This window comes from Streptopelia decaocto (assembly GCF_964273445.1).
Source record: "Streptopelia decaocto genome assembly, chromosome: 8".
NCBI lineage: Eukaryota > Metazoa > Chordata > Aves > Columbiformes > Columbidae > Streptopelia > Streptopelia decaocto.
In genome coordinates this window covers 17,784,344-17,798,780 of record NC_138662.1, presented here as the reverse complement: position 1 = coordinate 17,798,780, position 14,437 = coordinate 17,784,344, and the positions used below count along the sequence as shown (strand labels likewise).

Genomic DNA, 14,437 nt, shown 5'->3' with positions numbered 1-14,437 from the left:
CTTTGCTGCCTTTCTTCTGCTGAGGGTCCAACCTGGTACTAGTCCAAGCCAGTAAAAGGAATCTATAGCAGTGACCTGAGCAGGTAGAGTTTGTCATGGGGCAGCGGAAGGACCCTGTGCTGTAGCTCAGCTGCCAAACTGCAGAGCTCTGAGATACTGTGACATTTACACATGCGCGGATGTCTTTGCAGGTGTACCCCCTGTCTGGACCAGTGGAAGGTGGCACTAGAATCACCATCACTGGCTCAAACCTCGGGCAGAAACATCAAGACATTGCAGAAACTGTCACTGTTGCAGGAATTCCCTGTGCCGTAGATGCTCAAGAGTATGAGATCTCTAGCAGGTAGAGTATCTGCGAAACCTCCGCCCAGAGGCAGGCGCTGGCTTTGCCCTTGGCTGCTGACACCAGCCTGAGATGTCATTGCCTTTGCTGTAGCAGGTGTTGAGCCTTGCCTGTTCCCCAGGGCATGCCCCCAAGTGAGGTCACTGTCTGATTAGTTACTCGGGTGAGTAACTAATTAGTTACTTAGAGAGATAAGGTCGTGTACAAGGCGGTGGCCGAACAGTGCTGCCATACAGCAACCATGCTGCCAGCACAGAGCCCATGGGCCAGCCAGGTCAGGGAGTCACAGCCTTGGAACCAGACAGTTTTGTGGGTGTCTCTCCCAGCCACACGGTGATTTCAATAAAGTGAAGGACGTGGCTTGTGCAAGTGACACTGCTAGCAAAATATTCTGACCACGTTAACACGGGGTGAGGATGGGAACGGTATGGTTGGAGGTACGGCACAGATTCTTGCCTCTGCGCCCCTAGACTGTCATTCTTCACTTGGCAGCCAGACTTCCACCTCCCAGGAACAAACCAAATGAAAGGACCCTCTCAAGCAGGGACAGAGCAGGGAGTTCTGGGGTTCCTATGCCACTCTCCTGGTGGCTGGGAGTGCCTGGCAGGTGACACAGTGCTTGTAAAAGTAGTGGTGAAGAGGAGGATGAGAAGCAGGAAGACCTGAATCCAGCTGATGTCAGTGATAGAGAACTGGGCATGTGGTGTGTCTGGCCAGGGCTGGACCATATAACAAGGCAGCGTAGTCAGGTGTTGAGAGGTGTGACTGGGGGAAGCAAGGAGAAAGGCAGTATTTGTGCAGATAGCCTGTGGCAGGGCAGGCAGGTGGGACCCTTGGACAAGGGAGGGAGAGGAGCCCAGCAACCAGCAGGAGAAGAGGAGAGCAATTGTGAGTAACCTCTCATCAGAGCTATCACAAACCCATTTTTCCATTCCATGGTAGCAGTAGTTGTAGCACCCTTCCCTCTGGGAGCCAGGTAAGATCCTGCTGGGAAACGGCTGCTGTGTCCAGCGGTGTTGTCCTGTCTGTGCGCCTTGTTTGTCTGGATCCATCTGCTTTCTGTTTTCATTCTAGAAATTAGAGCACAGTCTTTCTGGGGTTAGCACCGGCTTTGTTCTGTATCTACAAATCACCCAGCATCACACAGTCCTGGCTTGAGACTCCACTGCCTGAGTTCAAATTCCTGAGCCTTCTTGGTTGAGGGAATATGGCTGGGAACATGGAACCCACTCCTGAGCAAGGCCCAGACAAAATTAATCTCCTACTGTGTAAGAAGGCTGGGAAGTCTCCTGCAGAGTAATTTTTCTGTTAGCAAATCAGTGCCATAACATGGGATTCCTTGCTGCCCTCCCTGTTCTAAGTACAAACCTGACTTTTAACCTTTTCAGTATCTTCCATACCAAATTATGGCTGGAAAAAGGGCTGGGAAGAATGGGAAGTGCAGATCAGGGGAACTGGCTGGTCCCAGAGGCCAGTGGCCAAAGACCACTGCCAGCTAAACCTCCAGTCTTGGGTTTTCCTCTGCGTCAGACACAGCACTAATGTGTGGATTGACCGCTGCTGGCCTGGGGTCACTCCAGATGTGACTGATTTTTGTCAAGCACTGGAACAGGCTGCCCAGGGCAGTGGTGGAGTCGCCATCCCTGGAAGGGTTTAAAAGACAGGTAGATGAGGTTCTCAGGGACATGGGTTAGTGCTAGAGTTAGGTTATGGTTGGATTCCGTGATCTTGAGGGTCTCTTCCAACCAAAATGATTCTATGATTTGACCAGCTCTGGACAACAGAAGAGTTCTTGGACTCTTGGTGTAGCTGTGATACAGTGGGCTCCATCCTGCCAGTCCCAGAAAGAATAACATTGGATAGGATGGACCTCTTTGGAACCACCCCCTGCTTTTTTCTGCTGCACCTAATCCAGCTTTTAAAGGTGTTTCTCAATACCCAGTTGTCTATTCTGAACATGCGATAAGGCTGAAAGAAGGGAGCTGTGGTTGCTGGGTGGTTTAGGCCGCGATGCGATGGATCCGGCTCGTCTGCTCAGCTGTGGCGTGACTCTGTTCTGGGGTTGTCCCGCAGCATCGTGTGCGTCACTGGCGGGAGCTGGACAGAGAGATTTGGGCACATTGTGGTGGAAGTACCTGGAGGAGGACGTGGAGTTTCGGGGCACATTTTCACCTATCAGGTAACGTAACTATCACTTCTTTAATACCTCTCCCTGTTCTTCCAGTATCTCTGCTAAGTGGCTGTCTGGTGCATGAACTTAGGGATTCTACCAGGCACTTGCTGCCGGTGTTTTTATCTGATTTTTCTGATGCTTGTCGTGTGTGGTGTTATTTGGGAGGGTTGTTTCTTTTCTTTTTCCCCCTTCTTCTTCTTTTTCCCCCTTCTTCTTCTTTTTCCCCCTTCTTCTTCTTTTTCCCCCTTCTTCTTCTTTTTCCCCCTTCTTCTTCTTTTTCCCCCTTCTTCTTCTTTTTCCCCCTTCTTCTTCTTTTTCCCCCTTCTTCTTCTTTTTCCCCCTTCTTCTTCTTTTTCCCCCTTCTTCTTCTTTTTCCCCCTTCTTCTTCTTTTTCCCCCTTCTTCTTCTTTTTCCCCCTTCTTCTTCTTTTTCCCCCCTCTTTAGATTATAACAACAGCCGTACTGGGTAATACTAAAGATACTGTAGCCTAGTATTTTTTTTTAACAATGATAACTATTAAATGCTGAAAGAAAGAGGAAAAATATAGGGTACCTTTCTGATTTGGGGATTTTGTTTTTAATTGATGGCTTACCGTCTTACTAAGACTTCTGACTTTACTTTGATTTATTCACAAAGTGCTGCTTGAAAACCCTTTTAGCTTCTGACCTTCCGCAGTTAGTGGCAGTAAGCCCAGAGTTACTGTGCGTTGCATGGAAAATGTTTCCTATTATTTTAAACATGTTTCTGATAACCTTTCGATATCTTAAACTCAGCAACTATGAATTAATATTTAAGTGTTTTTAGAAACAGTTACTGGCTTTTCATCCTTGCTGTGCAAATTGCAACATTTGTTATGTACCTGGTTGCATGTCTCCCCCTCCCATGGAAAGGGGAAAGAGATACCTGGAAAGTCTTAGGCATTTGTATACCAGATTATGCTTGTTGCCCTTCTCTTAGTTTTGGTTCTATTATCACCATTTGAGGCAGGATGACAAGAACCGCATGCTGTATTCAAGATGCGACTGCAGAAGGAATTTTTACTCTGACATAAAAGTATTCTTAATTCCCTTCCCAGTGATTCCTGCCACTTGGTGGGGGTTTTTGTTGAGATCTGTGCTTCCAGCTGGTAGAGTTGTCACAGGTACCAATGCCCTCCTGAATGGGCAGGAGCTATTTTGAAACTCACAACTGTGTTCACATGTTTGGGCTGTTTTTTTGCTGTGCTCTCCCTCCTCCTTCTCAGTCCATGTATCTTGCTCTTCATTTATCAGCGGTGATTTACTCGTCCCACTCTGCCTGGTTCCTCTGAATGCTGCTGCAGCTCCGCAGTGGTACTAAGTTTTTGTTACTCTGAATAATGTATCAAATTTCATTTCCCCTTTCCAGGTCACCCTCCAGGTCTGTTTAACAGCACAAGTCTCAACACAAATTCTTAGGGCTCCCTGCTGGTAATCTCCTCATCTACTAGACAAACAGACAATTTATTTGCTACCTTGTTTTTCCTAACCTGAGTTATTAATCCAGTTACTGATCTGAACAATCCCTTTGAAACGTTAATCCTAGGGGTTTGTTTGTGAGGCTCATGGCGCTGCTGTTTGCAGTGTCCCTCTGCCTTTTGCCATCTGTGGAAAGGCTGGTCCCTGATTTATGGCTCTTCAGGTGACTGATGCCTCCTCTGATGCCTCTGCTCCATCAGGGAGCTGCTGCAGCCTGGCTGAGGCTGTTCCGATGGGGATCTATAGCACTGGAGGTCACCGAACTCGTTCTGCTCTTTTCTTTCCTTGCCTTATCCTTTGAGGTCCTCGTCACTCACCTCCTGTTCATTTTGTTTTGGTTTTCTTCCCCTCTTCTAGAACCCAGAGCTGAAATCCATTGTTCCAACTCAGGGCCCCAAAGCAGGAGGAACCTGCCTGACCCTTCTGGGCTCAAAGCTGCTGACTGGGCATCCTAGTGAGATCAGCGTCCTGCTTGGAGATCTCCCCTGCCACATGTAAGATCACTGCCCTGGGTCCTTCCCCGAGCCCTGCGGGACGTGACACTGCCTGGCTCAACCCTTAGCACGGGCTGCGGGAGCTCTGCTCTCCTCAGCGTTCCAGGAGATCCTCCCCTCGAGGGTCATGGCACAAGCTTGGCCATCTTAACGTTCCTGACCATGTTCCCATGGATGTGAACAGTGCCACATGGCCTCCGTTCTGCGTGTCTTTTGACAGGACTATACCCCATGCTGACAGCTCTGCTTTTGCTGGTGGGGAGCTGCAGTTGGCCCCCGCAGGCTAATACTAACGGCTGGTTTTGTTCTCTTGCGTTCCGGGACACGTACACCTGGCAGCTCTGCTGCTGAGAAGGTGCACTTGCCTTGGTAGCATGATTCCAGTGTCTTCAGTCAGGACAGAGGTTGTACCTGCTTTTTTGTCCACATGCTGCTCGCTGACAACTGCCCAGCAGTTATTGTTTGTTCAGATAAGGCACAAGACCTTTCAGCATTAAATTTAGGAAAATACCAGGAGAGGTTTTCAGACTGTCTGCAAAGAGCAAGGCATAGTGCTATAAAATCTGTCTCTGCAGGGGCTGTATTAACCATGTGTTCTTTCTCCTGTCTCTCCAAGCCTCTCTGAGATGACGGAGGATCAGCTGGCATGCCAGACCAGTCCCAGCAACGTGTCTGCAGAACTCCCAGTCACTATCAAATACGGGGACCAAGAGCGGAGACTGGAAGGGTCCCTCTTCAGATACACTCTGGATCCCAACATCACTTTTGCAGAGCCACCTAAAAGCTTCCTCAGGTAGAAAAGAGTGCACCTTCCACGGGGCAGCATGCTGAGGCGGGTACAGTGGCACCAACAGCATCTCTTTGTCGAATTGCACTTTGGAGTAAAGCCAGGCTTGTAGGAGTGAGCATCAGCAGCAGGGTGGGAGCATGGGCAAGACAGAGCTAATGAATAACAGGTGGGTGAGATCAGCTGCTTTTCTCTTTCAGTGGAGGGAGAGTGCTCAGAGTTCATGGATACAACCTGGACGTTGTACAGAAACCAAAGATCCGAGTTACGGTTTCTCCATCTGAACGCCGCCGCCGAGGACTGGGACGGTGGCGCAGGATCATCCCGGACACCGAGTGCCCTGAGGACACTCTGTGCAGCATCCAGCAGGTAGAGTGTCCAGTGATCACTGGAGCTGAGGGTGCACAAGGGCTGACATGTTGCTCTGGAAAGGTGGATTTTCTGTCCCTAGGGCTTTTCAACCCCACTTGCTGTTGTCTACTTGGATCGTACCAACAGTCTTGACCAAGTGGAAGCATTCTCTGCCAGACTGAGAGGTTAAGTGCTTTCACAAACATTTCCATGAGTTGAGTCTGCCTCTGCCTAGCGATGCGCAGGACTTGTGATAGACAGAAACAGCGGGGCAGCAGTGTGGAAATAAAGAAATCTACAGCTGAGCCAGAGAGCTTGTGTGGCTTAGCATGTCCATGCTCCAGACTCCTCCTTTTGCACAGTTCAGTCCACCTTTGGTAGCCCCTGGGTTCTGTTTCACTCTGAGATTCAAAACCAGGTGAAGTTCAGTGAAATTACTGGTTCCACCAACACTTTCTGCTCTCCTGCTGCCAGTGTCCTGAAATGGGTCACCACAGAGGTTATTGATGTGTGACCATCAGGGTCACATAGCACGCAGCAGAATTTGCAGAGGTAGAGGGTGTTTGGCAGCCAAAGCACAAGAAGGATTTGCTTTTGCAAATGATGGAGAGTGAACTGTACATGAACTGGAAGAGTGTGCTCCTTGTGCACATAATATCAATAATAGCTGGATTTACCCATCTTCTTAGGAAGGCATTTGTCGTTGTTGGGGAGAAAAAAATTACTCTAATACTTTCACCAAATATATAAAACATATCCAGCCACATGAAGGAACACTTCTGTCACAGAAGCATTCAGGCCAGGAAATCAGCTTTGCATTGAAGATCTTTGGTCCCATTCTATCAGAGCAGGGAGACCTAAAGCTGATGCCCCTCCAGAATTTGCTGCCAGGGGCATGTCAGAGCTGATTCCCACTGCTGAGACCTAAGTGCCTGCAACAAAGCCAATGCTATGAAAACTGTCTTTAGAGGAGCAAGGCAAATTCCTTAGATCTTGGATTTTTCCCTCTACAATTAAGCAGGGTTCCTCTGGCATTGCTCCAGAGGAGAGGAATGCAGACTGACCCCAGGTTGCTCAGGGTTGGGAAGTATTGCAAAGCCGTAGGAGAAGCATTAGTGTTTCACTACTGACACCTTTTTTGCCTTTTGCATTTAGTTTGAAGAACCATGTCTTGTTAACTCCTCCTACCTGATCCTGTGCAAAACTCCAGCCATTAACATGCTGTTGCGGAATATCCGTATCAAACTGGAATTTATTCTGGATAATCTGAGCTTTGATTTCAACTCATTGCATCCCATGCCCTTCTCTTACGAAGTCAACCCCATCCTAAAACCATTGAATGCTGAAGACCCTGCCAAACCCTATCGTCACAAGCCAGGAAGCGTCATCTCTGTGGAGGTAACACACAAAGTAGCTGAAAATAATGTTCCTTATACAAATTTATTTCTGACCTGAGTGTTTTAAATTGGCGTCGTGTGGCACCCAAGGTTTGAAAGCCTTTGATAGGATAACAACCTGTCCCAGCATATCTGCTTTGGCCTGTGAGAAATGGTACATAAGTAGATGGAAAAGGGAGCATCAAAAAGCCTCTTGCGTACATAAATCATTAAGGGTTTCATCAGGCTTAGGGAAACTTCCGTGCTTTTTTATTTTTAATCCTAATAAATTATTTTATATGAATTATTAGTACTAAATAAACCCTACATCCTATTCTCAGCTGCTGGCTCTTTCCTAACTTCTTACAGTTCCTCTAGAAGTAACTTAGGAGTAAAAGAATTGTAGCAAGTAGGGAAGACCTGTTACTAGGTAGAGGTAGGAAAATCACTTTAAGAGTGATGCAGAGGGGCAGAGTGTCTAATGTTTTTTCTATACATGTGAGAAAAAAATCTCAGAGATATTTCTTTGGTATGGAAAAGTGCTTTCTAGTCCTGTACTGATTAAGAAAGTTAATGGCTGCAACTGGAGATGCGCTTTCTCCACTTGCTCTTTTTTTGTGTATGAGTGAAAACTGTGAGGATGCACTAGAAATATCTAGACTGATGCCATGGGTAGTGAATGCATAGCAGGGCAATTTGAGGAGACTGAAGGAGAACTAACAAGGTGCAAGCTTTCCAAGAGCAAGGAGGCTGATCTACCAACCTGTCAGAATATCCCGACAGAGCTCTGGGTAAAAGCATGAAAATGCTGCTGCAGGATTCAGCTTAGAAAGCGTTAAAACATAGAAATGTAATTAACATCAGTCAACATTGTTTTGTTAAAAAAAAAAGTCTTAATCCCCCCAAATTAAAGCAAATTTATATAGTAAATAAGAACATTGGCTTACCTGAGTGTTTAGGTTAACTGACATGAGACTACCTTTTAAAAAAAAATAAATATATATATATATATATATATGTTTTGTTTGTGTGTCTGTCTGTACACAGAGTGAAGAGTTGAGCTTGGTTGTGCTGTAGCTAAAGAGCCTTAAGAAGACAGGTTATCTATAACTGTACTTATGCAGCATGGTATGGTTCCTAAACTATCATCTGCATCATATGCAAGTGAATTTTTTAGCTTACAAAATGAACTTATGCAGCCAATCCAGATGTGAGCTTAGTCAGAGAAGAAGAAAGCTTTTTCATCCTATGGTGTTCGGTCTCCTCCGTCTTCCCTAGAGCTGTGAAAATGCAGAGTTGTTTTTTCCCCAGTTTGATGTGCTGTTCCACATCTGTTCCAGGGGGAAAACCTAGATCTGGCTATTTCCAAGGATGAGGTTATGGCTATGATTGGAGAAGGAATCTGTGTAGTGAAGACACTAACAAGGAACCATCTGTACTGCGAGCCCCCCTCCGAGCAGCCGGCTCCGCGGCACCGCACCAAGCGGGAGGGCACGGACGTGCTCCCAGAGTTCACGGTAGGGAATTGGCAGCACCGCAAGAAATCCTGTCGTTGGTTGAGTTGAAGCACAAGCAAGAAGCAGTGGTGGAGACAGGGAGTGGGGTGGGAAGTGGAGACAGGGGACAGGGAAGGTGCCAGGGGTGACAAGGAGCTGCTCTTTGTTCTCAACTCTTACAGGCCAAACATCGCCTGAAAGCAAATGGTATTGCTGGATTCAGGAGTTGTGCTGTGGGACAGCTTTTGCTCGGCAGAAAGGGATGTGGGGGTGTTGATCAACAGCTGGCTGAACATGAGCCAGTGTGTGCCCAGGTGGCCAAAAAGGCCACCAGCATCCTGGCTTGTGTCAGGAATAGTGTGACAAGCAGGACTAGAGAAGTGATTGTGCCATTGTACTTGGCACTGGTGAGGCCCCACCTTGAATAGTGTGTTCAGTTTTGGGCCCCTCATCATAAGAAGGACATTGAGTTACTAGAGAGAGTGCAGAGGAGGCGACAAAGCTGGTGAGGGACTGGAGCACAAGTGTGATGAGGAGCGGGTGAGGGAACTGGGGCTGTTCAGCCTGGAGGAAAGGAGTCTGAGGGGAGACCTTATCACTGTCTGCAACTGCCTGAAAGGAGGTTGGAGCATGGAGGGTGTTGATCTCTTCTCCCAAGTAACAAGTGATAGGATGAGAGGAAATGGCCTCAAGTTGTGCCAGGGGAGGTTTAGATTGGATATTAGGAAACATTTCTTCATGGAAAGGGTTGTTGGACATTGGAACAGGCTGGTCAGGGCAGTGGTGGAGTCACCATCCCTGGAGGGGTTTGAAAGGCATTTAGATGAGGTACTAAGGGACATGGTTTAGTGCTAGAGCTAGGTTAGGTTATGGTTGGACTCAGTGATCCTGAGGGTCTCTTCCAAGCAAAATGATTCTGTGATTTTATGCTAGAGAGCTGGATGCCACCTGTACCCATTCTGGAGAAGCCCTGTGACTTTGCATTTCGCTACTTTGCTGAGCTGACACCGTGGCACGTGCTTTCTTACAGGTGCAGATGGGCAACCTGAACTTCCTCCTGGGCCGGGTGCAGTACGACACGGAAAGCCAGCTCACCTTCCCGCTGGAGGCACAGATTGGTTTGGGTGTTGGCGCATCCTTTGTGGCACTAATTGTTCTGGTTATCGTCTTCATATATAGGTAAGAAACTCTGGCGTTGTATGAGGTCTTTAAGTTCTTCTACAATATTATTCAGTGAATGTGGCCAAGTGTGCATATCTTGGGCCTAAAGTAGGTCCCAGTTTTCTTTATTTTGTGCCAAATTCTGAGTCCCTGGTGTTGTTGGATGTGTGAGGCATGTTGTACCTGCTGGTCGCAGCCTGCACAGAGCCCACACCTCATGGGTGCTCCAAGAGACTTTACAAAACACTGGTATCCTGCAAAGATGATGTTCAGCACCAATTGCCCTGGGGTCTTTGGCAGCAACACAACAGTTGGCAAGGACAATCTCTGGGCTGGTGCCACTGGGAACAATTCTGCTTCTTACTGCAGGAGGAAGAGCAAACAGGCCCTGAGGGATTACAAGAAAGTTCAAATCCAGCTGGAAAATCTGGAAACGAGTGTTCGGGACAGATGCAAAAAGGAATTCACAGGTCAGTCACTGAGCTCCTGGTTTCTTGCAGCTTCACAGGGAAGCTTGAAAAACCGCTCTCAGCCCAACCTCTCTTTCCTTTCCTGCATACTTGTTTGGGTAGCACAGAGCAGGCAGTAACTTTATCCTGTGCCGATGCATTGAAACATACAGCCAAATTCTTCCATTTTGTAATTCTTCTCTTCAATTCAGAGCACAGTGATCTGTACAGCCCCTCTGATTCTCCAGTTCATCATCCTTCAGACTCAGAGCTAAAGGTCAATGTGCCTCTTCCTGGCAGGAAACATCCTTCCTCTTCCTCAGCCCCATCCCGCTGGCCCTAGTTCCTGCTCTCACCTCATGGTCTACACCACTGGTTGTGTGATCGTGTAGTCAACCTCATGGACATTTCCTTTCCCTCAGACTTGATGACTGAGATGATGGACCTCACTAGTGACCTTGTGGGCACAGGAATCCCCTTCTTGGACTACAAGTCCTATGCAGAGCGCATCTTCTTCCCGGGTCATCGTGAGTCACCACTGCAAAGGGACCTGGACATCCCTGAGTGCCGGCGGCAAACTGTGGAGCAGGGCTTGGTCCAGCTCTCCAACCTGCTCAACAGCAAGCTCTTCCTCACCAAGGTAACGTCCCTCTCTCTGCTTGCAGCTCGCTGCAGGCTCAGGGCCACCTCACTGGCAGCTCATTACAGGAAGCAGCTGGTGTCTGTTAAAGCTCACAGAATCACAGAATGGTTGGGGTTGGAAGGGACCTCTGGAGATCATCCAGTTCATCCCACCTGCTAAAGCAAGTTTACCTAGAGTAGGTTGCACAGGATCACGTCCAGGCAGGTTTGAATGTCTCCAGAGAAGGAGACTCCACAACCTCTCTGAGCAGCCTGTTCCAGGGCTCTGGCACCTCAAAGTAAAGAAGTTTCTCCCCATATTCAGATGGAACCTCCTACACTTCAGTCTGTGCCTGTTGCCCCTCACCCTGTCATTGGGCACCACTGAACAGAGTCTGGTCCATCCTCTTGACACCCGCCCTGGAGATATTTATAAACATTGATGAGATCCCCTCTCAGCTTCTCTTCTCCAGGCTGAACAGCCCCAGCTCTCTCAGCCTTTCCTCATAAGAAAGATGCTCCAGACCCCTCAGCATCTTTGTAGCTCTCTGCTGGACTCTCTCCAGTCATTCCTGAGTAGCTCCATGCAGCACCACTTCTTCCCAGAGCCAGTAGCTGTGACTGCCTGGTTTTCAGCAGATTCACCCAGTGGTTTCTCTCTCTCCCCACCAGTTCATCCACACTCTGGAAATCCAGCGCACTTTCTCTCCGAGAGACCGGGCCTACGTGGCGTCATTGCTCACGGTGTCGCTGCACGGGAAGCTGGAGTACTTCACTGACATCCTCAAAACACTCCTGAATGACCTCGTGGAGCAGTATGTGGCCAAGAACCCCAAGCTGATGCTGCGGAGGTGAGTGAGCCAGCCGTGCTCCTACACTAGCCACCTGAGGGAACAGAGCTGGCAAGTTCTGAAAGTCCTCTGGGTAGGAAAACATCATGGCATGGGCTGCAGCTGTTAGACCAGTGCGTGTCCAGACAACACACATCAAACGGGAGGAAGCAGTAACAACGATACCCCTCAGGCCAGTCAGTATTGGCAGGGCATATAACAGGAAAGGCATGAAAAGAGTAGGAAGATGGAGTTGCCCACCCCAAATTCCTCCTCTTTTGAAGCTGCTGTGTGTTAACTCTCTCCTTGTGCTCAGGTACCAGGGCTCTGCCAAGTCTGCTGATCTCACTTTGCTGTTTAGAGATCCCTGGGTTCACAATCATGCCATGTTTGGAAGCTAAACAGAAATATGTCCTGTGTTTGGATCCCCATTAGCCTCCTGTCTGCTCCATCCCTCTGATCTGAAGAAATCTCCCTTGTTTAAGACCTACCAGCAGCTGTCCTTAGTCCCCTGCTTGCTTGTCTCTCCAATTCTGTAATTTGGTGCCTCCTTCAGGCTGAAAAGTGCTTCTAATAAGTGGTATCAAAAGCATGAATCTTACAGGTCTCTAAAGTCCTTTTATTTTTTTCCTCTCCCTTGATCCTGTATCATATTTAGTGTACTCTTTTCTCACGGGGAGTGATCTGTATCTCCAGATCCCTCCCTGCTCTGCACCGTATTCCTGTGATCAACCTCACGCTCTCTTGCAGGACAGAAACCGTGGTGGAGAAGCTGTTAACCAACTGGATGTCCATCTGCCTGTACGCGTTTGTGAGGGTGAGCTCTTTGTCCCTTTGCGCTGCAGAGAGGCCAAAAGAGAGGGCAGACAGCCACAGCTTTGCTTTTGTGCCTCGCTCAGAGCTGAAATAGTGCCAGGCTCATCCTGTATTTCAGACTGGGAGATGAGAGCACTAGACACTTCACTAGGGACAGAGATGCTTAAATCAGCATTAATGCCACTCATTGTTTCCAGGGTGTATCACCAGATCATGGAGGGCTCAGTTTAGCACCTTTATCTTGAGTCACAGGCTGGTCTATGTGTGGGGGGACAGATTCTGATCTAATTCCTTTCCTAGAGAGGGGTGGCAAGGCAAGTCTCTCAGATTAGCAATGCCTCGGTCTTGTGCATCCACCAGGTCATTGGCCCGTGCGCTTTCCCCATGCAGAGCCTGTGCCTGCTGGGGTTTAGCTGCGGAATCCTCAGTCCCGCTCCTTCTCTGCTCGGGTCTCTGTGTTTCCAAGCTGAAATTCCTCTCGGTTGAAACTCCTTCCTTTCTGTGCAGGATTCTGTTGGGGAGCCCCTTTACATGCTGTTTCGAGGAATCAAGCACCAGGTGGACAAAGGGCCAGTCGACTGGGTGACAGGGAAAGCCAAATATACCTTGAATGACAACCGGCTTTTGAGAGAGGACTTGGAGTACCGGACTCTGGTAAGAACCAAATCTGTTGTTCCCTCTGGGCTCCCTGGTATGACAAGTCTGAATGTCACCGCTCCCATTACTGAGGCAGAAGTGCAGCATCCTGGGATCCAGGTTTATCCCAGCAGCACAACTCTGTAGATGAGCAAGAGCTCTGCTAAATCAGGTGCTTTTGCCCTAGGCTGATAGGAGCAATCTGGTGCATGTGCTATGATCTGTGTCTAGAAATAAGGGGATGAAATTGCTGGTGGCACATCAAAGCCCCTCCCCAGTGCTGCTGAACTGGCTTCCAGCTCTTGACACAAGACGGAGAACACAGCGTTGAACTTTCTGAAACTCTTCCAGTGAAAGGAGTAGCTGTTCACTTGCCTTAATGCCAACCACCAAAGGTGTAAATGTGTCAGATGTAATCTTATCAGCTGTGACCTTTTCTTTTCTTCCTCAGACCTTAAATGCTTTGACCCAAGCAGGAGTGGCTGCAGGAGCGGCAGAGGACTCCCAGGGGATTTCTGCCAAAGTGCTAGACTGTGACACCATAACACAGGTGAAGGAGAAGATCCTTGATCAGATCTACAAAGGGACGCCGTACTGTCACCGACCAGACCCAGACACCCTGGACCTCGGTGAGCAGAACTCCTTGGTGCCAAAACTCAGTGAGGAAGTGCAAGAGCGGTTGTTTGCTGTCTGTGCACAACACCCTGGCAGGTGTGATGTGTGTTGTTCTCTGCCGAGTGTGCAGAGACCAAGGGTCTCACACTCTGGTTGGATCCAACAAGATGTGATGCAGGAAAGAGGCAGTTGGGTCCAGCCCCTTCCATTTCATGGTGTTCTTTGCCACGCTTGGACCCATGGCAATGGCTTGGGCAAGGGGACATGGGAATAAAAGTGGGGAGAAATGTGTAGGGGGGGAGGATGGTTTGAGTGTGGCGCAGAGATGCTGTAGTCACAGACTGGCTCCTTCTGCCAGTGAAGTCAAAAGCAGCATCTCAGTAACGTGTCAGGGAGGATTTTGCCCACAGTGGTTAAAGGAAGGTAGGACTTGCATTGTGAATCAGTTTTCCATTTTGTTAATTCTTTGGCTGTTGCTGAGTAGCGTTGATGTTTATAAATGAGCAGGTACTGGGAGAGTAGGAGCTAATAAGGACTATGGGTCCATATTTGTGGTTTGAATCACCTGCTTGAAGAGTCACAATCTGACTGAATTTGTAGGAACTTGGTGCGTGGAATCTGGGAGGCCGTGAGGCCACTTGTCCATGTGCTTGGTGAGACTGTCCTGTGACTGCAGGACTTGGCACTTGCTAAGGCAATGTCTGTGAGACAGCATGGGTGAAGGGTGGTGGGGACTGGTGGGCTTGTAACAACGTCAAACAGGTTGAAGCACAGCAGACTTCAGAGATGCCC

The 14,437-nt window shown here is 48.5% G+C and overlaps 1 protein-coding gene across 3 annotated transcripts in view; it reads left to right on the top strand.

Annotated features, from left to right (window-relative positions):
• Window positions 1-14,437, top strand: part of PLXNB1 (plexin B1) — an 81,516-nt gene that overhangs the window by 58,583 nt on the left and 8,496 nt on the right. For 2 of the 3 annotated variants that reach the window (XM_082060213.1, XM_082060212.1), the window contains 14 exons: window positions 192-343; window positions 2,417-2,522; window positions 4,371-4,507; window positions 5,124-5,300; window positions 5,495-5,663; window positions 6,801-7,043; window positions 8,362-8,538; window positions 9,548-9,696; window positions 10,048-10,148; window positions 10,550-10,767; window positions 11,421-11,599; window positions 12,329-12,395; window positions 12,902-13,048; window positions 13,482-13,659. In XM_082060213.1, coding sequence (XP_081916339.1) covers window positions 192-343; window positions 2,417-2,522; window positions 4,371-4,507; window positions 5,124-5,300; window positions 5,495-5,663; window positions 6,801-7,043; window positions 8,362-8,538; window positions 9,548-9,696; window positions 10,048-10,148; window positions 10,550-10,767; window positions 11,421-11,599; window positions 12,329-12,395; window positions 12,902-13,048; window positions 13,482-13,659 — 2,200 coding nt within the window. The remainder of the gene's footprint in view (window positions 1-191; window positions 344-2,416; window positions 2,523-4,370; window positions 4,508-5,123; window positions 5,301-5,494; window positions 5,664-6,800; window positions 7,044-8,361; window positions 8,539-9,547; window positions 9,697-10,047; window positions 10,149-10,549; window positions 10,768-11,420; window positions 11,600-12,328; window positions 12,396-12,901; window positions 13,049-13,481; window positions 13,660-14,437) is intronic. The other variant, XM_082060214.1, reaches the window with a different exon arrangement.